Below are 18690 nucleotides of genomic sequence, written 5' to 3' on the forward strand. Positions count from 1 at the left end.
TAGGTGTGTTACGATTTGGGTGCAGCATACTTCCAGCAAGGCTCTACAAATTCTGCTGTCTATGAAAATGCCAGAGAAAAATTTTTTAGAACCAAAGAACTAATTGCAGAGGTAAATATAGTTACAACAATCACATAATTTTCAGGCCTTTAAAACATCTGTATATATTAATTTTTCTAATGATAAAAAAAGTTCATTGTAGTAAATTTGGTCATTCAAAAAAGTAGTGAAAACGTTAAAAATCTGTAATACTACTGCCTAGAAATACCCTCTTGCTATTTTAGCTTATTTTCTTCCAGTTTTTATTCTTTATTTTTATACAGTTAAGCTCATGCTGTGAATACTATTTTGTATCTTGCTTAAATATTTGAATAGACATTTTAAATGAGTTCTGTTCTATTATATAGGTATCCTGTAATTTACTTCATTTTCCTAATGTTTGGGCATTTAGGTTGTTTACTGTTTTTATTTATTATAAAACGGCAAAATTTCTATCTGCACGCATAAATTTTTGTTCAGACTTTAGATACTTTCAAGTTAGATTCCTGCAAGTAGAATTACCATGTCAGCAGTCACTAATTTTTTAAAGGCTGTAATATATAAAACCAAATTGCTTTTTAGGAACATTTCTTCAAGGGTACTCCAATTAGGGGTGAATTTTTTTTTTAATTGTTAATTTGATGTGTGAAATGTAGTACCTTTTAAAAAATGAATTTCTTTAATTCCTGGTAGGGTAAACTTTTTCTTGTGTTTGTTATTTGCATTTTTCTTTTTATGATTCAGACAAATGAATTTTAAAGTATATAACTAGGTCTTTGTGTGCCTGGTACCTGGGAAAATTGCCGCTTCAATCTTTCCTTTCTTCACCGGAAACGTTGATGAAATGTGTGAGAGGTTTGGTTTAAATCTGTGCTAGAGCTGTTGGGAATCCTCATTTTACGTTGCCTGGGAAACTCATCAGATTTCTAATTTTATGGCATTTCAAGTATAGCAATTTAAAACTTTAAATTTTTTTAAAAAGTGTGTCTTTAAAAATTTTTTTCTGTTTTGGTAGAAGCATTTATGTTTTTTCCAGTTGAGTGAAGATTGAGTTTTCTTTGATGTTCTCCTTTAAATCTCTGCCAAGTATATGTATTTTTAGAATTTAAAGCTTGTTTTTAACAGTGTTCACTCTGTTAATATCTGAACTATAATACCTACATAGGGTGATAATAATGTCCACCTTTTTACGTTGGACTGAAAACTCTAAACCAGGAGTCAGCAAACTTTTTTTGTGAAGGGATAAATAGGTATTTAAGGCTTTGTGGGCCATCTGTAGTTTCTGTGGCATGTTCTCATTTTTTGGTTATTTTTGCCTTTACAACCATAAGACTTGTTCTTAGGTCAAGGGCTCTATGAGAACAGGCCACAGGCTAGATTTGGCCTGTGAGCCATAGTTTGCTGATTCTTGCTCTAAACTTAAAACCTTTTCATTTTTTACGGTTCCTCTAGCCCTGAGTTTTCCATTGGCATTTTCTTGTACTGTTAAAATGCACTAAGTGGGTGCTGGACTGTTGTTTCTGTTACACTGATGGATAATGATCTATACCTCTTACTTTACAGATAGGTTCATTATCTCTTCATTGTACCATAGATGAGAAGCGGTTAGCTGGCTATTGTCAAGCATGTGATGTTCTTGTACCTTCTTCTGATAGCACATCTCAGCAATTGACTCCATATAGTCAAGTCCATATTTGTTTGAGATCCGGCAACTATCAGGTAAGATGTGTGATGGGGATACAACAATACAGTTGAAAAGCACTGGGAGCCAGACAGCTGAGTTCAAATCCTGGCACCACCATTTACCAGTTGTGTGATTTGGGGCAGGTCAGACTGTCAGATTGGCCTGTAAAATAGTTTTAATGATTAAGCTTCTTATGAGAACCAAGTGAGAAAGGCAAAGCAACAGACAGATATTGACTCAATATTATCCTGTCTTGAAACTGTAGAGTTTGCCCATTTTAAGTGCATTCTGTAAGAAACTCTGTAGGCAGAACTTTAAATTTTTAAAATTACAGGTAGAGAACTTTTAGCTTTGAGGAGCCTAAAGTCTTGTGTCTGACATGAAAATACGGTCTTGTAGCCCTGCCTTACTGGCCCCTGCATGTTGTTAAGACTGCAGGAGAAAGTGAGCAGAGCGGTTTTGGTAGGTTTGTGGGTTTGGATAACCCATCACAGGGCCCAGGGAGCTTGGTCATCATCTCAGTTTTACCCATGAGAAGGGCTTAAGTTACTCTGTTGAGATTTTTACTGCCCCCTCTGGATATGTGTATGTATGTTTTTCTGTGTGTGTGTATATATATATATATATATATACACATATGGAATTTGTACTTTTAAAATCTATCAGAAAGCCTTCATTCTAGAACGTGAATAGTGCATTCATGTTGTTTATTAATTCAAAACAGAAATCATGAAATGACAAACCTATAACATATCTTTAGTTTTGTGTCTTCAAGTGGGCTTTTAGCTTAGGTTTATAGTTCACTCTTCTTAACCAGAGTTTATTTCTTTTCAGAGAAAATAGAAGAAGAGACAGGATAGTACGTCCTCTCCCTCCCTGTGGGCCACTCTCTACTTTCTTTTTTTTTTTTTTTTCCTCAAATTCTACTTTGCCCTAGGGAAGAAATTAAACTCTCTTGAAGGTGGATTTCAGATACAGATGAATTAAATGCTAGAGATCTTTCAGTTACGTATCCCTAGTACAGGTCTATGGAGGGTGGGGATCAATTATAGTAACATACAGAATCTTTAAGAAGGTCCCTGCGGTGGTAAGACCTGTGCAAACAAGACCTTAGAAGTATTACTCACTGACAGGCACATGTTGTTCTGCATGTAATAAAGTGCCAAAATGTGTAACTCAGTAGTGTAATGCAATTTTTTTTTGCAACTCTGAAATTTATCACATCAGTTATATATGCAGGAGTATCTTACAAATCATATTTAGCTTTTTTTCTTTTTGGCAATAGGATTCGCTTTGTATTAAGTATATATACATATATATTTGTGCTGATCAAACAAGTTATTGAACAGCTTAACATATGTGTCTTCTCACATTTGTAAAGTGGCTTGCTTGGCCCTGTGTGTCCCCACACTGCTCATGTTTTGCTGGGAGGTGAAGCAGTGGTTGCTCTGTGGTTTTGAAACCATTCTTGTTAGTGCTTTTGTGGTAGAGCTGACTACTAGCTTTAGCTGTTCCCAGAAATCCTTTTCCCCGTCTCCCCACGTAATCACCCCTTCTTTCTCTCCTCTTCCACTGTTTGATAAGAGCTGAGAAAAAGACTGTAATAATGTGAGTGTTTTCTGTAATTCACTAAATAATATATTTTAAACCATTTAAATTGCGTAGAATACTTTCTTAGCCCATGTTTTTTCTAGCTGAACTATTTTTTTTTAACATTTTTTATTGATTCATAATCATTTTACAGTGTTGTGTCAAATTCCAGTGTTCAGCACAACTTTTCAGTTATTCATGGACATATACACACTCATTGTCACATTTTTTTCTCTGTGATTTATCATAACATTTTGTGTATATTTCCCTGTGCTATACAGTGTAATCTTGTTTATCTATTCTACAATTTTGAAACCCCAGTCTATCCCTTCCCACCCTCTACCCCGCCCCCCACCCCGGTAACCACAAGTCTGTATTCTCTGTCCATGAGTCTATTTCTGTCCTGTATTTATGCTTTGTTTTTGTTTGTTTGTTTGTAGCTGAACTATTTTTAAATAATGATTTTTAATATTTTTTAAAGTTTGTTGTATGAACCAGTGTTTAAAGTGGATGAGAAGTTTAAAAATCTCTCTAATAACTTAGCTGAATTGCTGCTTATTTGTTGATTGTCCTCTCACCTCTCATTTTTGGCCCATGATCTTCAATTTAAAAACTGGACCAGGTGGTGCCATTTTTACTTTTAATATAATTTAATATTTTTAGAAAGAGAAGATTTTCCTAGCAAGGTATTTTAATGATTTTCTTCAATGTGTATTTTCTATTATAGACAGATTTTTAAAAATGTATTTAAACTTTTTTTGGGGGGAAGACTTTTTTGAAATAAAGCAACTTTGCCATGATTTTTGAAATGGATGCAATTTTGTGTCTGTGTTCTAGGAGGTAATAAAGATTTTTGTTGAAGACAACTTAACATTCAGTTTACCTGTCCAGTTCCGGCAGTCAGTGCTAAGAGAACTCTTTCAGAAAGCTCAGCAGGGGTAAGTAAGTGAATTACTTTTTGATTTTTGAATGAAAGAGTAAGTGTGCATTTCCGGTTTATCAAAGACGTACCTCCAAATTACCTGTATGTCTGTGACAATGCTTTCACTTTTGTTAGTATATAAGAAGTTAACATGGCCAGGGGAGCTACTTGAATTTCCATCTAATCCATTTTAAAAGCACTTGGGAGAGAAATTTACATAGTAGAATTTGATTCTGTTACCTAATCTGTAGTTAAATTGTCCCTTAAATTTAAAACTTTTCTGTTCTTTTTTCCCCCACTCACTTAGGTATTTACTTGTATGCCTGAATATCCTAAAATCTTACCTCTCAAGAATACATGGCTCATTCTTGTGAATTTAGTTTTGTAATATATGCCTTTCTTTTATTTAAAAAAATTAGTTTATCTGCTTTTGTGTTCTACAGAAATGAAGCTCTAGACGAAATCTGTTTTAAAGTCTGTGCCTGTAACACGGTCCGTGATATCCTGGAAGGTAGAACAGTTAGTGTTCAGTTTAACCACCTATTTCTTAGGCCTAATAAAGAGAAAATAGACTTTCTTCTCGAGGTAAGACTTTTTTTCCTGTTTTGATTTGTAATTTTGCTTTGAGTTTACCAGTGACCTCTTAGTTGCCAAATCCAGTGCCCTCTTTTCTGTCTTTGTGTGACTTGCCTCCCTGGCTGATAGTCGGTACAGCTGACACACTGTGCTCTCCTGCGTGTCTTTCTTTGATTCTCCTCCATCATTGGATTTTCCTTAGTCCTCCATCGACTTCTGTTTTGCTCTCTCTTTAATGTTTTTATTTGCAAAAGTCTTGTCCTTGCTCACTCAACTTCTTATATCATTTTTTACTCTAATCCTAAACTTCAGCCACCTGTTTACTAAAAACTCTCCGATGGTACTTCTTGCGTCTCATATAAGCTCCAGAATCTGTGTTTCTACTGGATCTTTCTTCCTCTTTAATAGTCTTTAAGTCACAGACCTTGAGAAAAGTATATAAAGCACAGTTAATACCACTTAGTTCCAAAGATACAACACTGCCAGCATTCTGGAGGCCCTTCTCGTGCTCCTCACCAAACTCCCTCTGCCTCCCCTTGAGGAAACCACCGTCCTGCTTTCTGTGATAATCATTTCCTTGCTTTTCATGAGTTATATCACCTTTGTATGTGTCCTTAAAGAATATTCTTTAATATGCCTGTTTTGAACTTTACATTAATGAAATCATACAAAATAAATTCTTTGTCTTTCACTTAACGTATTTGTGAGATGGTTTTCAGGGTATGTGCAGATACAATTCCACCCTCCCCCCCATTGCTGTAAGGTGTTACACATTATATGACCAAGGTACAATTGACTTACTCATTCTTACAGTGATGGACATTTGTGTTAATTACAGTTTGGGGCTATTGTGCTGCTTGGAACATACTTGTACATAGATCTGGTGTGCACATGTACCGTGTGTCTGCTACATTTCCTGGAGAAGGTGTATCTGCAGTGTTACTGTACAGTATCAGAGTGTTTTGCCACCAGCATGTATGAGAGTTCTCATGGTCAGAATCTTTGTCAGTGCTTGGTGTTGCAGATTTCCTAACAAGGTCATTGTTCAGTGGTATCTCATTGAGGTTTTAATGTCCATTTCCTTCATTACTGAGGAACTTAACAGCTTTTAATTTATTTTTGCTATATAGATTTCATCTTTTGAGGTAACCTGTTCCAAGTGGTATGCCTCATTTTTCTGTTGGATTTTTTTTTTTTTTTGCAGTTTTTTAAATATATTTTGTCCTTTGCCAGTTTTAAGTATTGCAGGTATCTTCTCTGAGTTTGACTTCTGTTTTAACTTTATTTTTATTATTTTAAAAGCCCTTAATTTTAATATAATAAAATTTATTAATCTTTTCTGTAAAGGAGACGATTAGTGAATTTCTGTGTCTTTAAGAAAGCTTTTCGTATCCTGTGGTTGTGAAAATTGTCTCATATTTTATCGTCTGAAATCTCTAGAGCTTAGCTTTCCTTTCACATTTAGGTCTTTAATCCACGTGTGATTAATTTTTGTGCATAAAAGGAAATCAGGGGTCTGATGTCATTTTTTTCCCCCATTTGTTCCAGTACCATTTATTGAAAGTTCCATCTTTTTTTTCCTACCAATCTCCAGTGCTACCTCTGTCGAATGCCAAGGGTCTGTGCGTGTGTGGCCTGTCTCTGGGCTGCATTCGGTACCACTTTTCTGTTTGTTTACCTGTGTTACCCATCAGTATCCCTGTCTTGATAGCATCTGAAGCACAAATCGTGTTTTTCAAAGTTGTGTTGGTTATGCGTGTCCTTTTGCATTTTCTTGTAAACAGTAGAGTCAGATTGTCAAGTTCCACCAGTAAGTTATGTTGCTTATCAGTAGTTAACACACATTCCCTAAGTTGTTCCCTGACACATGTACAGTGTGTCTCAGTATGTTAATAATCTATTATGAAAGGACACTCAAGTATTTTTTAATCATAAGATCTTACACATGACAGCAAACTTAATTTATATAGTGGGGCAAAATTATTAGAATGTAAACATTGTGCATACTCTGAGATGCTCAGATGTGATATATACTGATAGGGTAACCTATTCAGTCAGTATTTCGTTCCTTTTTATAGCTGAATAATACTCCACTGAACAGCTATACTCTTCAGCGTCTATTTTGTGTGTCCATTCATCAGTTGCTGGACTTAAGGATTGTTTCTGCTTTTTGGCTGTTGTGAATAATGCCGCTACAAATATTGCATAATTTAATTTTTGTGTCAACATGTTAGAGAATATTTGACAATTTCTTGAGGTTAGGGACTTCTACACTAATAATTTTTTTGACCTGTAAATAATATGTGGAAAGGAAGCCTAATCTAATAAACTCAAAATAACATTATAAGAATATTATTTTTAGAGAACTAGTACTTTCGTGGATAGTTCCTGAGACTTATTTTCATTGTATATTTTTTAAACCTTTTAACATTCTTAATCATTGGTTCTGTGTACTTTCACTGTTATTATTCAGTCTTTTCAACTAAGATGAATCTTTGTCACTCTTCTGACAGGACTACTGATTCTTAAAGTTTATCACTCATATAATTTGGCAACGTAACTTATAAATTTCAGCAGGACTAGTTAGTATGCTTAGCAGATTATTCTTTACTACATATAAGTACCTTGAAATGGGCACATTCTACTCCCTCTTACTGTAATAGATTCTTATTCTTTGGTCTCAGCTCTTAAATTTCTGAAATCTGTGATAAATGTTTGAAGGGAAAATTTAGTTGTTTTTCAATCTAACCTATTCAAACTGTAGTATAATTATTTAAAAATACTCATATTCAAATAAAAATTACTCAAATCCCTAGGTATGTTCAAGATCAATAAATTTAGAAAAAGCTTCAGATTCTTTGAAAGGAAACATGGCTGCTTTTCTAAAGTAAGTGCCTTTCTTTTCTTTTTTCCTTAACTTTGAACTTAGTGAGAAAAATATCTTCTAAGTAATACCGTTTTGGATTTGTCCCACATACCTTATTAACAAGGCAATAGCTGGTATTTGAGAACAGTTATGGTTTAGAAGTGTGTAGCCACACAAAACTTAGGGTTCTCAGTTATTCTTTTTGTATAGTGTGGCACTGAAATCACAGTTTTAAATAAGGACCAAAGAGAGATTTTAAATCTACTTCAAATTGTTGTGCAATTTATGAAATGGTGGCTTTTAAAATGGTTTCTTAATAAAAAATTGGTTAATATGATTGTGTTCCCCAAACTAAAATTATACACTTTTTTGTTTTGCAATATTTCTTACGGATCTAGGAATGTGTGTCTGGGGTTGGAAGACCTGCAGTATGTTTTCATGATTTCTTCACATGAGCTTTTCATTACATTGTTGAAAGATGAAGAACGAAAGCTACTTGTTGATCAGATGAGGAAGCGGTCCCCTAGAGTAAATCTGTGCATTAAACCTGTAACTTCATTTTATGACATCCCAGGTCAGCTCTGCTAGCTCAAACGTTGGCGCGTTTTGCCCCTCAGTGTATTTGAGGATGCCCTCTTACTTGTTTCTGTTCACACTTATGCCGGGAATTAGTAGAAATTTACCTGTCTTCTGTAGTCACATTTCTGTTTAAGTTGTTAAGTCTTGGGACTCTGCATAGTTAATGGCGATTTAGGCCTAGATACATAAAAGATTCCAGCTAGGGAAGCAGACCTATGAAACTCTGCTGCTGTTCTTCTTGAAGGTGAAAAACAAGGGGCGGGGGGTGGTTGAGAACAGAAAAAAGGTGCAGGCTTTCCTGCATTTCAGCCTGTGTCACTGTGATACTGTCTGCTGGCTAAACATTCAGCTTTGGCAACATTGCTGTTTTTGCCTCATTTATTAGATGATTTTCTTCCATTTTTGTTCTTATTTTATAAATGTAAGCAGAAATTACAGTGCTGCTCGTTAATAAGAGATACAAGCTATAAAACTTAATACAGGGGAGGTGGAGAGTTCAGTTATTTAAACAAAGCCAACTTTTAGCTGCTTTGAACCTCACCGTATTTAAACTGATCTGACTGTCCAGTTGTAAAAGAAAAGAAATAATATTAATACATATAAAATGCTGGAAATGCATTATGGAAGACTGTATCTGAAAGCTGAGTTGTAGTTAAGGATTTTAATTATCATTTCTTGGTTCTCTGGGAAGACAGGGGGCCTCCTCCTCATTCGCTCCCTTCAGAAAACACATTCTTAATGTTTATTACTCAAAATTAACATTTTTTACATGCTTTTAACATGGTGTGTTCAAAAGTACGAGACTCTGTGTAAGTTGAATTTTTCCGTATATACCACATAATTTTTTCCATGTACCAGTTAATTTATATCTGTTTATATTTTCAATATCTTTATTTATTAAATGCACTTACTTATTAAATGCAGACATAATACAAATTATGTTAGCCTTTCTCTATGAAGTTAATACATAATTTGCACTATGTTGAATAAAAGAGTTTTCAGGATGAGAGATGCTTTTAACTTACAATACTTAACAAACACGCAGTTTCTCTCAGTAAATTAGCATTGTCATATTTATAGGATTATGTATATTTTTGAATCAAATCATTATTGAAATGAAAATCTCTTCTTGCTTTCTTAGCTTCAGCAAGTGTTAACATTGGCCAGTTGGAGCATCAGCTGATACTGTCAGTGGATCCCTGGAGGATTCGACAGATTTTAATTGAATTACATGGTATGACTTCAGAGCGCCAGTTCTGGACTGTGTCTAGTAAGGTAAGAAATCTTATGTCAGGAGCAGATAAGAAAATTACCCTTGTTTTCTTATGTAGAAGAGCTGTTCCCTGACCTTTCTGAGAATAAGAACCCCTTTTATTTGTCAACAGTTCATCAACACTGTGAAGGACCTTCAGATGACGGTCATTGCACTTTGAACACCCATTGACAGAGAAAATACTAAATTTCCTAAAAAGATACTATTAAATCGGTAACAACTAAAAATGAGTTTATATTCCATTTATTGTCATAGCGCCTACATGCATTTTTCAATACAGCTGTCAATATGCATATAAGGTATATTATTTATTGCAGTTTGTAGCTAATACCTGCCATGTGCTTATAGAGCATTTTTGGTTTTGTTTTTTAATACTCTTTTGGAATCTGAAGCCTACAGTTTAGAACCACTTCATTAAAATGTCTTTATAGGACATTTTTGGCTTTAGATATTCTTTTTAAAATGCCAGGCTAATGTAGTTACTTGTTTCTGAAATTGTTTATTTAAAAATTTTCCTGCGTGGAAAGTGCAAATGAAAATAGCTTTTAAACATTTCATTGGACTGTAGCTGGAGATACTAGGAATAGGCCCTAGACCCAGGTGAAGTTAAAGTTGTGTGGCAGTGCTTCTGATGTAAATGCACGTTCCTCCTCTGCTGAATGTGTAGTAAGAAGCAGCCAGAAATTGACCTACATTGTGGGGTTTGAACATGCAAGTGCAGTGAAATGAAAAATTGCTCCAAACCTTAGTTGGCCATTGTTATTCGTGTTCATTTTTATAGGTGAGGAAGCATAACATAATAGTTGAGAGAGCGAGTTCTGGTACTGACTGCCTGCGTTTGGATCCCAGATCCATACTTTACTAGCTGTATCATCTTTGGCAGGTTATTTAACTTCTGTGTACCTCCGCTTGCTCATCTGAAATGGAGATAATAGTACCTACTTAGTACTGTTGTGAGGATCCTATGCGTTAATACATATTAAACTCCTAGGAGTTTTTTCCTTCTTTATTTCTACAGACTATCCTTCAGGAAGTTCTGGTCCATTTAATCTTTATTACTAGCTCGTTACAGTGAATATGTTCATTTTGATCAGCATTTCATTATGGCTGTCATTTTCCTTTTTCTTTAAAAAAATGACCTCTGAGTGATTCAGATTTGGCTTTGTGTGTGTGTATTTATGTATTTTCATTTCTTCTAGTGGGAAGTACCTTCTGTCTATAGCGGTGTTATCCTGGGAATTAAAGACAATTTAACAAGAGATTTGGTTTACATTCTAATGGCCAAAGGTTTACACTGCAGTACTGTTAAGGTGAGTAAAAGCGTCCATTGACCAGTGGTTAAGAATATGCTTTATTAATTCAGCATGAAGCCAGGAATCGGAATCAGTTATGTTTTCATGATTTTAAAATCATAGTCATAGGTGTTTTGGTTTATTCTTTTTCCTTTACCCTTATAACTATACAAAAATGGTTTTGGACATTAGGCTATGACTCTATTTCTTTAAGAAAAGTAGAAAACATGAATAGTTATTTGTATTCTTTAGGATTTAATTAGTAAAGATTATATTCCAAGCTTAAAAAAAAATCCCAAAGAATCTTTAAAATACTTTTGTAGACTTGATGTAAGGAATTTGTAATCTATTGGGAAGTAGAGAGGGCTGGAAATACAGATTTGGAAATCATCAAAGTTCCCCCTGGGAGAATATACAGAACCTAGGGGATCCAGCACTGGGTCCAAGAAAGAAATGGACGGCACTGGGATGCAGCCCCGAAGTCCAGTAAGGTAACTGAGAGGTGTTCAGAAGATTGTGCAGTTAGAAGGTCTTTGTTTTGTGAGAGCTGTTTCTTCTTCCTGATGCCCGGTGGGATAGAAGCAAGAGGTAGGAGTGAAGGAGGCATGTGGAGAGAAAATGAACCAAGGCTACTCTTTGGAGAAATTAGAAGGAGATGTGTGGGAAAGGGCTTGGATCATAGCTGATTTGATTTATTTACTAGTCAGTTACATAGGCTAATAGAGTTGGATGCAGCATTTTAGAATGTGGAACCTTGTTGACTGATGTAAGGTCTAATTCTATGTTAGATGGGCAAGGGTGTTTAATTACAGAATTGTATACCTGTGTAAAATATGTATATAATATATTTATATAAAAACTTCTGTTTTTGTTATTTTATAATTTATATAAAACTTGTTTAGTAATATAGTATGTGTATTATATTGACTGTTATTTTTTTTAAATTACAAAAGAATTAACTATTATAATAAATAAACAATGCAGAGATGATAAAGAAAAATATAGTCTAGCTTCACTCCCCAAGATTACCAATGTTAACCATTTAAATTCTTCTCTTCCTTGCTCTGCACTTATAAATCCATTTATTTTTTTAACTTCAGAGAAAAGGTGATCCAGGCTATTCTGTTATTTCTTTTTATAGGACTTTTCCCATGCTAAACAGCTATTTGCTGCTTGTTTGGAGTTGGTGACAGAGTTCTCACCCAAGCTTCGCCAGGTCATGCTAAATGAGATGCTGCTTTTGGATATTCATACGCATGAAGCTGGGACGGGGCAATCCGGAGAGAGACCTCCCTCTGATCTTATTAGTCGGGTGCGCGGATATCTGGAAATGAGGCTTCCCGGTAAGACAGTTTCACAAGGCCAAATTTCAGAAATTCAGTACTCAAATAACAGGGGGAAAATCTAAAAGAATTATTTACTAGACTTTTTTACCATCTAAGAAGAAATTATTTTCCTCTTAAAATAATTCAGATCTGGTGTTCACTTGAGAACATTGGGGAACATACAGGAAACTGTTAATTTCCTAGGATTGCCATGAATAAGTATCAGAAATTTATTCTTTCACAGTTCTGGAGATGAGATGTCTGAAATCAAGGGGTCTGCAGGGCCGTGCTCCCTTCGAAGGTTCTAGAGAAAAATCCTTCCTTGCCTCTCCCTAGCCTCCGGTGGCCCCTGGCAGCCTTTGGTGTTCCTGGGCTTGTAGGTGCACCCCTCCGGTCTCTGCCTCCTTCACATGACTTTCGTGTGTGTGTGTGTGTGTGTGTTTCCTCTTGTAAGGGCACCAGTGCCCTGATTTGCTGTGACCTCATTTTCATTCAACACGCTACAGAAACTGTATTGCAGTTTTAAGATACTCTGTTAAAACAATCAAAATGTTCTGGAATCTCAGTTTTGAAGGTTTATTTCCTCAGTGCTGTCGTAGACCTCAAAATGATTGCTGGAGGGTCGGGAACTCACTTGTGTTCGCTTTAGGAACAGATTTTGCCTGTCTAGTTGGAAATGTAAATATCTCAGTATGAAAAGGGGCTTATCATAAGAATTATAGTCTGTATTACGTATAAATCTTGCTTAGTTAAAGCAGTTTCTTGATCTTACTTTTTTTTTTACTATTTTTTTGAGTTGTAGTCAGTTTACAATGTTGTGTCAGTTTCCAGTGTAGAACACAATTTTTCAGTTATACACGAACATACATGTATTCATCGTCACATACTTTTGCCGTGAATTAATTTTACATATTTTAATAACAGATATTTAGAATAATTAAATCATACTGTACACATTTATGTACAGTATATACATAAACTGTAAATAGTAAAATTGAAGCATAAAGAAAAATGCTAATAATGTGCCAAAACAGATGGCTGCTGGCCCTGTGGGGTCTTTTGAATTAATTTAATTGTTATTACATTGTGGTTTCTTGAAGAATTGACAACTTTTTAGCAGTCTGTAGATGGAATACCTTTGAGCTTTAATGCATCAGTGCCCTGCAATATCAAAAGAATTGATCTAATTAATATATACCAACAGTCAGTGGAGGTAAAAAAAAAAACACAACTTTTTTTTAAAGGTTGAAGATTGGTTTTTCATACATGATTTCTCTAAAATGAAAAACAAAGAATTTTAAAAACCCTAACATGTGTTAAGTGCTAACTAGATGTCAGACATTATTCTGAGAGCTTAGGTACGTAACTCATTGTCTCCTCATGGCAGCTCTGTGAAGTAGCTTCTTTAATTATCCCCATTTTGTAAATCAAGAAACTGAGGTTAAGGAATTTGGCTAAAGTCACGAAGTGAGAGACAGACTGTTTTCAGCTTATTAGTCCAGCTTAAGCCTGTGCCTTTCACTCTTTGAAATGGTTGGAAATGGCTTACATGAGTCTGGTCTCTTGGTGCCGCCTTTTTGGCGCTTGAGTAGTTTGGAGTTTACATCACTTTTCCCTGCCCCCCACCCTTTCCTCCCTTTTATCCCTCCCTCCCCCCCCCAACTTACTGAATGTTCATCTGCTTGTCCCATAGTTTGTGCTGTAAACAGTGCATAAAATGAGAAGGGAAGGATGTACTGTTAGGGGAACAAGAAAACGATTGAACCCCACTCTCTAGGTGCTGATTCTTCTCTGAGAACCACTGAGGACTCACTAATGAGAACTAATGAGGGATGCCCGGTGAATAAAGGAGGCCTTGGAGCTGAAAGCTGTGTGGCCTTCCTTTGGCAAAGTGTACAGTGCGTAATGCACAGTGACATATGTGCATTGGGATATTAAATTCCCTTCTGTCTTTCCTTTTTTAAGAAGGTGATAATGTATTTTTATTTTATTTTGCTGTGTTCTTAGGCCTATTTTTTGTCGTCTCCAGTTGCTTTTTGGAATAGTGAGACATAAACAAATTAAATAGCCACAGTCGCAGTCTTGTTAGAAAGACTGAAAAATATTAGGTACTCAAGGAGTTTAATAGCTCTCTCCATTTTCAGTTTTCATGTTGTTATTTAGTATTTATTGTGTTTCTTTTTCTCTTTAAATATATTAAAACCTGAGTGTTAAATACTTTGAGCTACAAAAATGCACAACATATTTAATATTAAGGTATATTTAATGATCATTTCAAAGGAAATAATGGTCAAACAATTCTGAGTGATATTTTTCCCCATATCTTTTATTTAAAATGGTCCCTGGCACAGTAAACACCCTTTAAATGAGTGAGTTATTTGTTGCTTATGAATATTCATTACATTTTAATCAGGAAAATATTTTTAAATGAATATGTTAACTCAGATTTATTAGTTTTATATGTGGTTTACTGATTTCTGAGCTCTAAATGTGCTAGAAGTTTATACTGTACCATTATGTGTTTGTGTTGTTTCATGTGGTTATTCTCTGCTCATTTGAATTATAAATTTGTGGAGACTAGGTACCAACCCTTAGACTTCCACAGCAGAGTGATGGGCATCTTAAGATGTTCTTACTAGAGAATTTTGTTGATAATTGTGAGGACTATGGCAGTTTATTTCTGGGAAATCATAAACTTTCTAGAGAAAAGTATAAAATGTGAGTATTTTTCTGTTTTTTCATCTGTAATTGTCAGTTTGTTCAGCTGAAATCTGAGCAGATGCTTGCTCTGCTCTTTTAATGTCACGTTGGTAATTCCAGCCACTTTCTTCTTTGCTCTTCAGACATTCCTCTTCGTCAGGTTATTTCTGAGGAGTGTGTTGCTTTTATGTTAAACTGGAGGGAAAATGAGTACCTTACGCTGCAGGTTCCTGCACTCCTGCTTCAGAGTAACCCGTATGTAAAGGTAATTCATGTTTAATCTAAGGAGGATTGTTAGGGTGGAATTACTGTACCAGTTTCTTGAGAGCTATGCTCCTTAGCAAGCTTTTCCAATTTCTAAGAAACAGTGTAAGATTGGACAAATGCATACTGGTTTGTAGGTAAACACGGTTTTTGGTAATTCAAGCACTTGAGTTTGCCCTCTCTACAGTTTTTTTTCTCATACGCTATAGTTAGGAGAATGCAAGCTAATATTATTTGGTTAACAAACAACATTTTGGTATAATCCTGAGCTAGTGAGAGGTCAGCCAGCCTTTCTTGCTCTCATTGATATAATCGAACTCCAGTTTCAGCTCTGGAATACCCAGGCCTGCCTGGGTTGAACTGGGGGAGCCGTCAGGGATATGCTGCACCTGTTTTTCGTTTGAGCATCTTACCCTTTGTCAGGGCCTGTTAGACTCTTAAGTTGAAGCCTGATTCTCACTAATGTGCATGTTTGTTGTCAGTGGTCATTTCCATGTGACAGAAGTCATTTGGTGAATTGATGGTGAGTTATTTGTTTATTCTCCTTCCTTAATTACATCTGTTCTGGTCAACTGGAAATGCTTCTGGGTGAAGAAAACATCAAAAATAAAGAGACTGGAGATTTTCCCTCAAATTCTGTCTTTCATGTGTTAATATTATGTTTACCCTGAATAAGCAGTGAGCTTTTCTCCCTTTCTGGCCTTATTATTTAAAAAAACAAAAGATTTCATGATTTAGCATTTTGTGCTATAGGTTTGGTCCTTCAGATTTTTTGTTCCTTCCTTGGTGCTGTATTACTTTTTGTTGTCCTCCCCGCCCTCATCTCTCCTTCAGTACATCGTCTCTTGAACTGGCACTTCTCTGGGAGCCTTGTAAGACTGTACCAATTCTTTACATTTGTCTTTGGTTATTTGTTTCTTCCTCCTTATTTCATGTATATTTTTTAAAAAACTGAGCTCGTTTCAACTCTTTGAACTCTTACTGGTTTCTTTTGTTTTTTCCTACTTTTGGTCTTCTTTACAGTTCCTAAAAATGTATTTTTGTATGTGAATCATCCTTCTTTTTGGAATTTCAGACACTGGATTATATCTGTTTTTTCAGTGAACTTTCTGAGACAACAATTCCTAGTATCTAGGTTATCTGTCTGATTATGCCCAACAGTCTCTTAGTCTTCAGTAAAGTCTCTGATGAGAGAACCGTCTTGTTTGAAGATAATCATTTCCACTTAGACTCAGTCACAGCTCACTGCTCAGTATTGAGAGGGTGCAGTAGCTTCTCCATTCGCTGCTCTTAGCAGTGACCCCTGTGTGGCTGAGCGCCGGGAGGCGGCGTGCAAGGGCACAGGATGTCGTGATGCAGGTTGCCTAACCTTGGGCTCAGTTACTTCGCTGCTTCCTGCGGTTCCCCCTGATCTGGCCCCAGGGGAGGAAGGATACGTGGTGACCTTGCTGCAGAGCCACTGAGACATCTCACCGTCTCATCCAGATTAGGATTTTGTGTGTCTCCTTCCCTGGTTGGTCCCTTGCTTCCTTGTTAATGTCAAAGAGAAAGGAATCAGAGAAAGAAGTCCAGAGTAAGGGATTATGTTTTAAAAATTACACAATTTGGAGCAGCTTCCAAATTTTGAATTCAGTGCAGAGTATATAAACCTATGCATAGTTGAAGACTCTGAAAGGATGTTAACAGTCATTATTGCTGGGTGATGAATAAAACTAATCAGTTTTATTTTCCATTCTATTACATATTATTAATTTGAATGTCTACTAATTATCGCAAAAAGGAAAGAAAAAATCTTAAGCATGTGACCAAAATATGACCTTTTGAAATAGTAAAAAACTGTCCCGCCTCTCCCTCGGCTCGGCATGGAGGTAGTATAGAATACTGGAAAATGCGCAGGATTCGTGGGCACTTGGAGTATAAAAGCTTGACTAGTACGGGGAGGAGGGGAGGCTGGTGGTAACGGAGGTAATGGTGTAGGACAGAGACCACGGCTTTGCATATGGCCCGCGAGGCCTTTTAAGGTGTGGGAGCTCCTTCCCGCCTTCGTCCCCTCTGCTGCTCGTCCTGCCGGCTCTGCCTGCGGTGCGGCAGCGCCCGTGGGTCCCTGCACACACAGTGCGTTCTCTGCACGTGCCTGTGTGGGTGCACTTAGCCAGGTTGCCCTTCCCACTTTTGCCTGATTGTGTGATTTCTTTGAAGCTTCCCATAATTCCTTTCCCTGCAGCCTTGCTCCTCTTGTTACTTTCGTGCTTTTGTGCTGTGGACATGATTCCTTTGTTGTGTTTATACTGTGCAGTGAGTTACTTGTTCACCTGTCTGTCTTCCTCATAAAACAGTGAGCTTCTTGAGGACAGTTAATTTTTATATTCTTAGTGCTTTGCTTGATACCCAGCACACAGGAGATGCTCAAGAATGTAGAATTCAATTGACTTGGGGCCTCATACCTCTGAAGACTCATCCTTTTACTTAAATGTAACTTGCTTAAGGTAGTGGCGTTCAGCATGATCCCGGACAACAGAAAATGAAGTTGAGATCAAAGCAGTGCATAACATGCCTGTACTGTGATGCTGGTTGTCAGAGAAAAGTGTGTGCAGTAGGTACACAGGATGGAATGTTGTGCTAGACTGTGGACCCTTGATTTCTGTTCACACAGCAAGCTAGGGGTTTTGACATCATTTGCACTAGTTTTAGGAAGCACCAGAATTCTTGTAAATTTTCTTAGGTGTGATCCTGAAGTTGTGATTACATAAGAAGACGTCCTTGTCCTTAAAGATACATATTGAAGTATTTAGAGGTGAGATGGGCCTGCAACTCCTTTCACATAGTTTAACAAACTGTCAGTGTAGATAGATACATAAAGCAAGTATGGCAGAGTGTTCACAGGAAGTCAAGTAAACAGGTATTTATTAAACTGGTCTTTCAATTTTTCTGTGTTTGAATTTTTTATTCCAAAAAAATTGGGGGAAAGACCACTATTTTCATCTTTGTCAGAATCCTGCCTCCTCCTTATAGAAGCCACCTTAAGCATTGGAACCCCATTGTGAACATTTTCTAGGTCCAGTCAGGGAACTGGAATTTCCTGATGGACATGAATTGTCTTTGCTACTTCACCCTCTAAAGAGAGATAATGTGTAAGATTTACCAAGAGCAAACGATCGAGGGGCCCTCTCTTGCTTTGAAGTTATAGAGGGAAAGAAAGGCTGGATTTGGCGTATCAGCCCGTTTCTTTCTCTGCATCTTGGGCCTGCCTCTTGCTCTCAGCCCTTCCGCTCTTTATTTCTGGGTCTCTACACCTTTGGTCCTGAAGGCTGCCTTCCTTCAGGTAGTCACTCTCAGTAACCTTCCCTTCCTTAACTCTGACCTCCTTGCATCAGCAGGAGCTGCATCCCCAGTTACTACTGGTTTTTTAGAAGTAGCGCTGAATCTTGTTCCTTTATTCTGCGAACTTCAGCGTCCATGTGTTTGCTCATTTTTTCATTAAAAATTTTAAAAAGTAAAGAATGTGTTTGTGAGTGAAATTTAAGCACTAATTTAATCTCATCTCTGGGCTTTTACAGTTAACACTGTAGTGTGTATGTTC

At 36.5% G+C, this 18690-nt stretch overlaps 1 protein-coding gene across 1 annotated transcript in view; it reads left to right on the forward strand.

Annotated features, from left to right (window-relative positions):
• The window catches only part of INTS8 (integrator complex subunit 8), a 39232-nt gene that overhangs the window by 8190 nt on the left and 12352 nt on the right, over positions 1 to 18690 (forward strand). Inside the window, exons 7-16 of the mRNA XM_072949476.1 lie at positions 4 to 111; positions 1603 to 1758; positions 4151 to 4251; positions 4679 to 4820; positions 7628 to 7698; positions 8076 to 8251; positions 9398 to 9531; positions 10729 to 10839; positions 11963 to 12164; positions 14990 to 15111. Coding sequence (XP_072805577.1) covers positions 4 to 111; positions 1603 to 1758; positions 4151 to 4251; positions 4679 to 4820; positions 7628 to 7698; positions 8076 to 8251; positions 9398 to 9531; positions 10729 to 10839; positions 11963 to 12164; positions 14990 to 15111 — 1323 coding nt within the window. The remainder of the gene's footprint in view (positions 1 to 3; positions 112 to 1602; positions 1759 to 4150; positions 4252 to 4678; positions 4821 to 7627; positions 7699 to 8075; positions 8252 to 9397; positions 9532 to 10728; positions 10840 to 11962; positions 12165 to 14989; positions 15112 to 18690) is intronic.

Source organism: Vicugna pacos, chromosome 25 (genome assembly GCF_048564905.1).
Source record: "Vicugna pacos chromosome 25, VicPac4, whole genome shotgun sequence".
Taxonomy (NCBI): Eukaryota; Metazoa; Chordata; class Mammalia; order Artiodactyla; family Camelidae; genus Vicugna; species Vicugna pacos.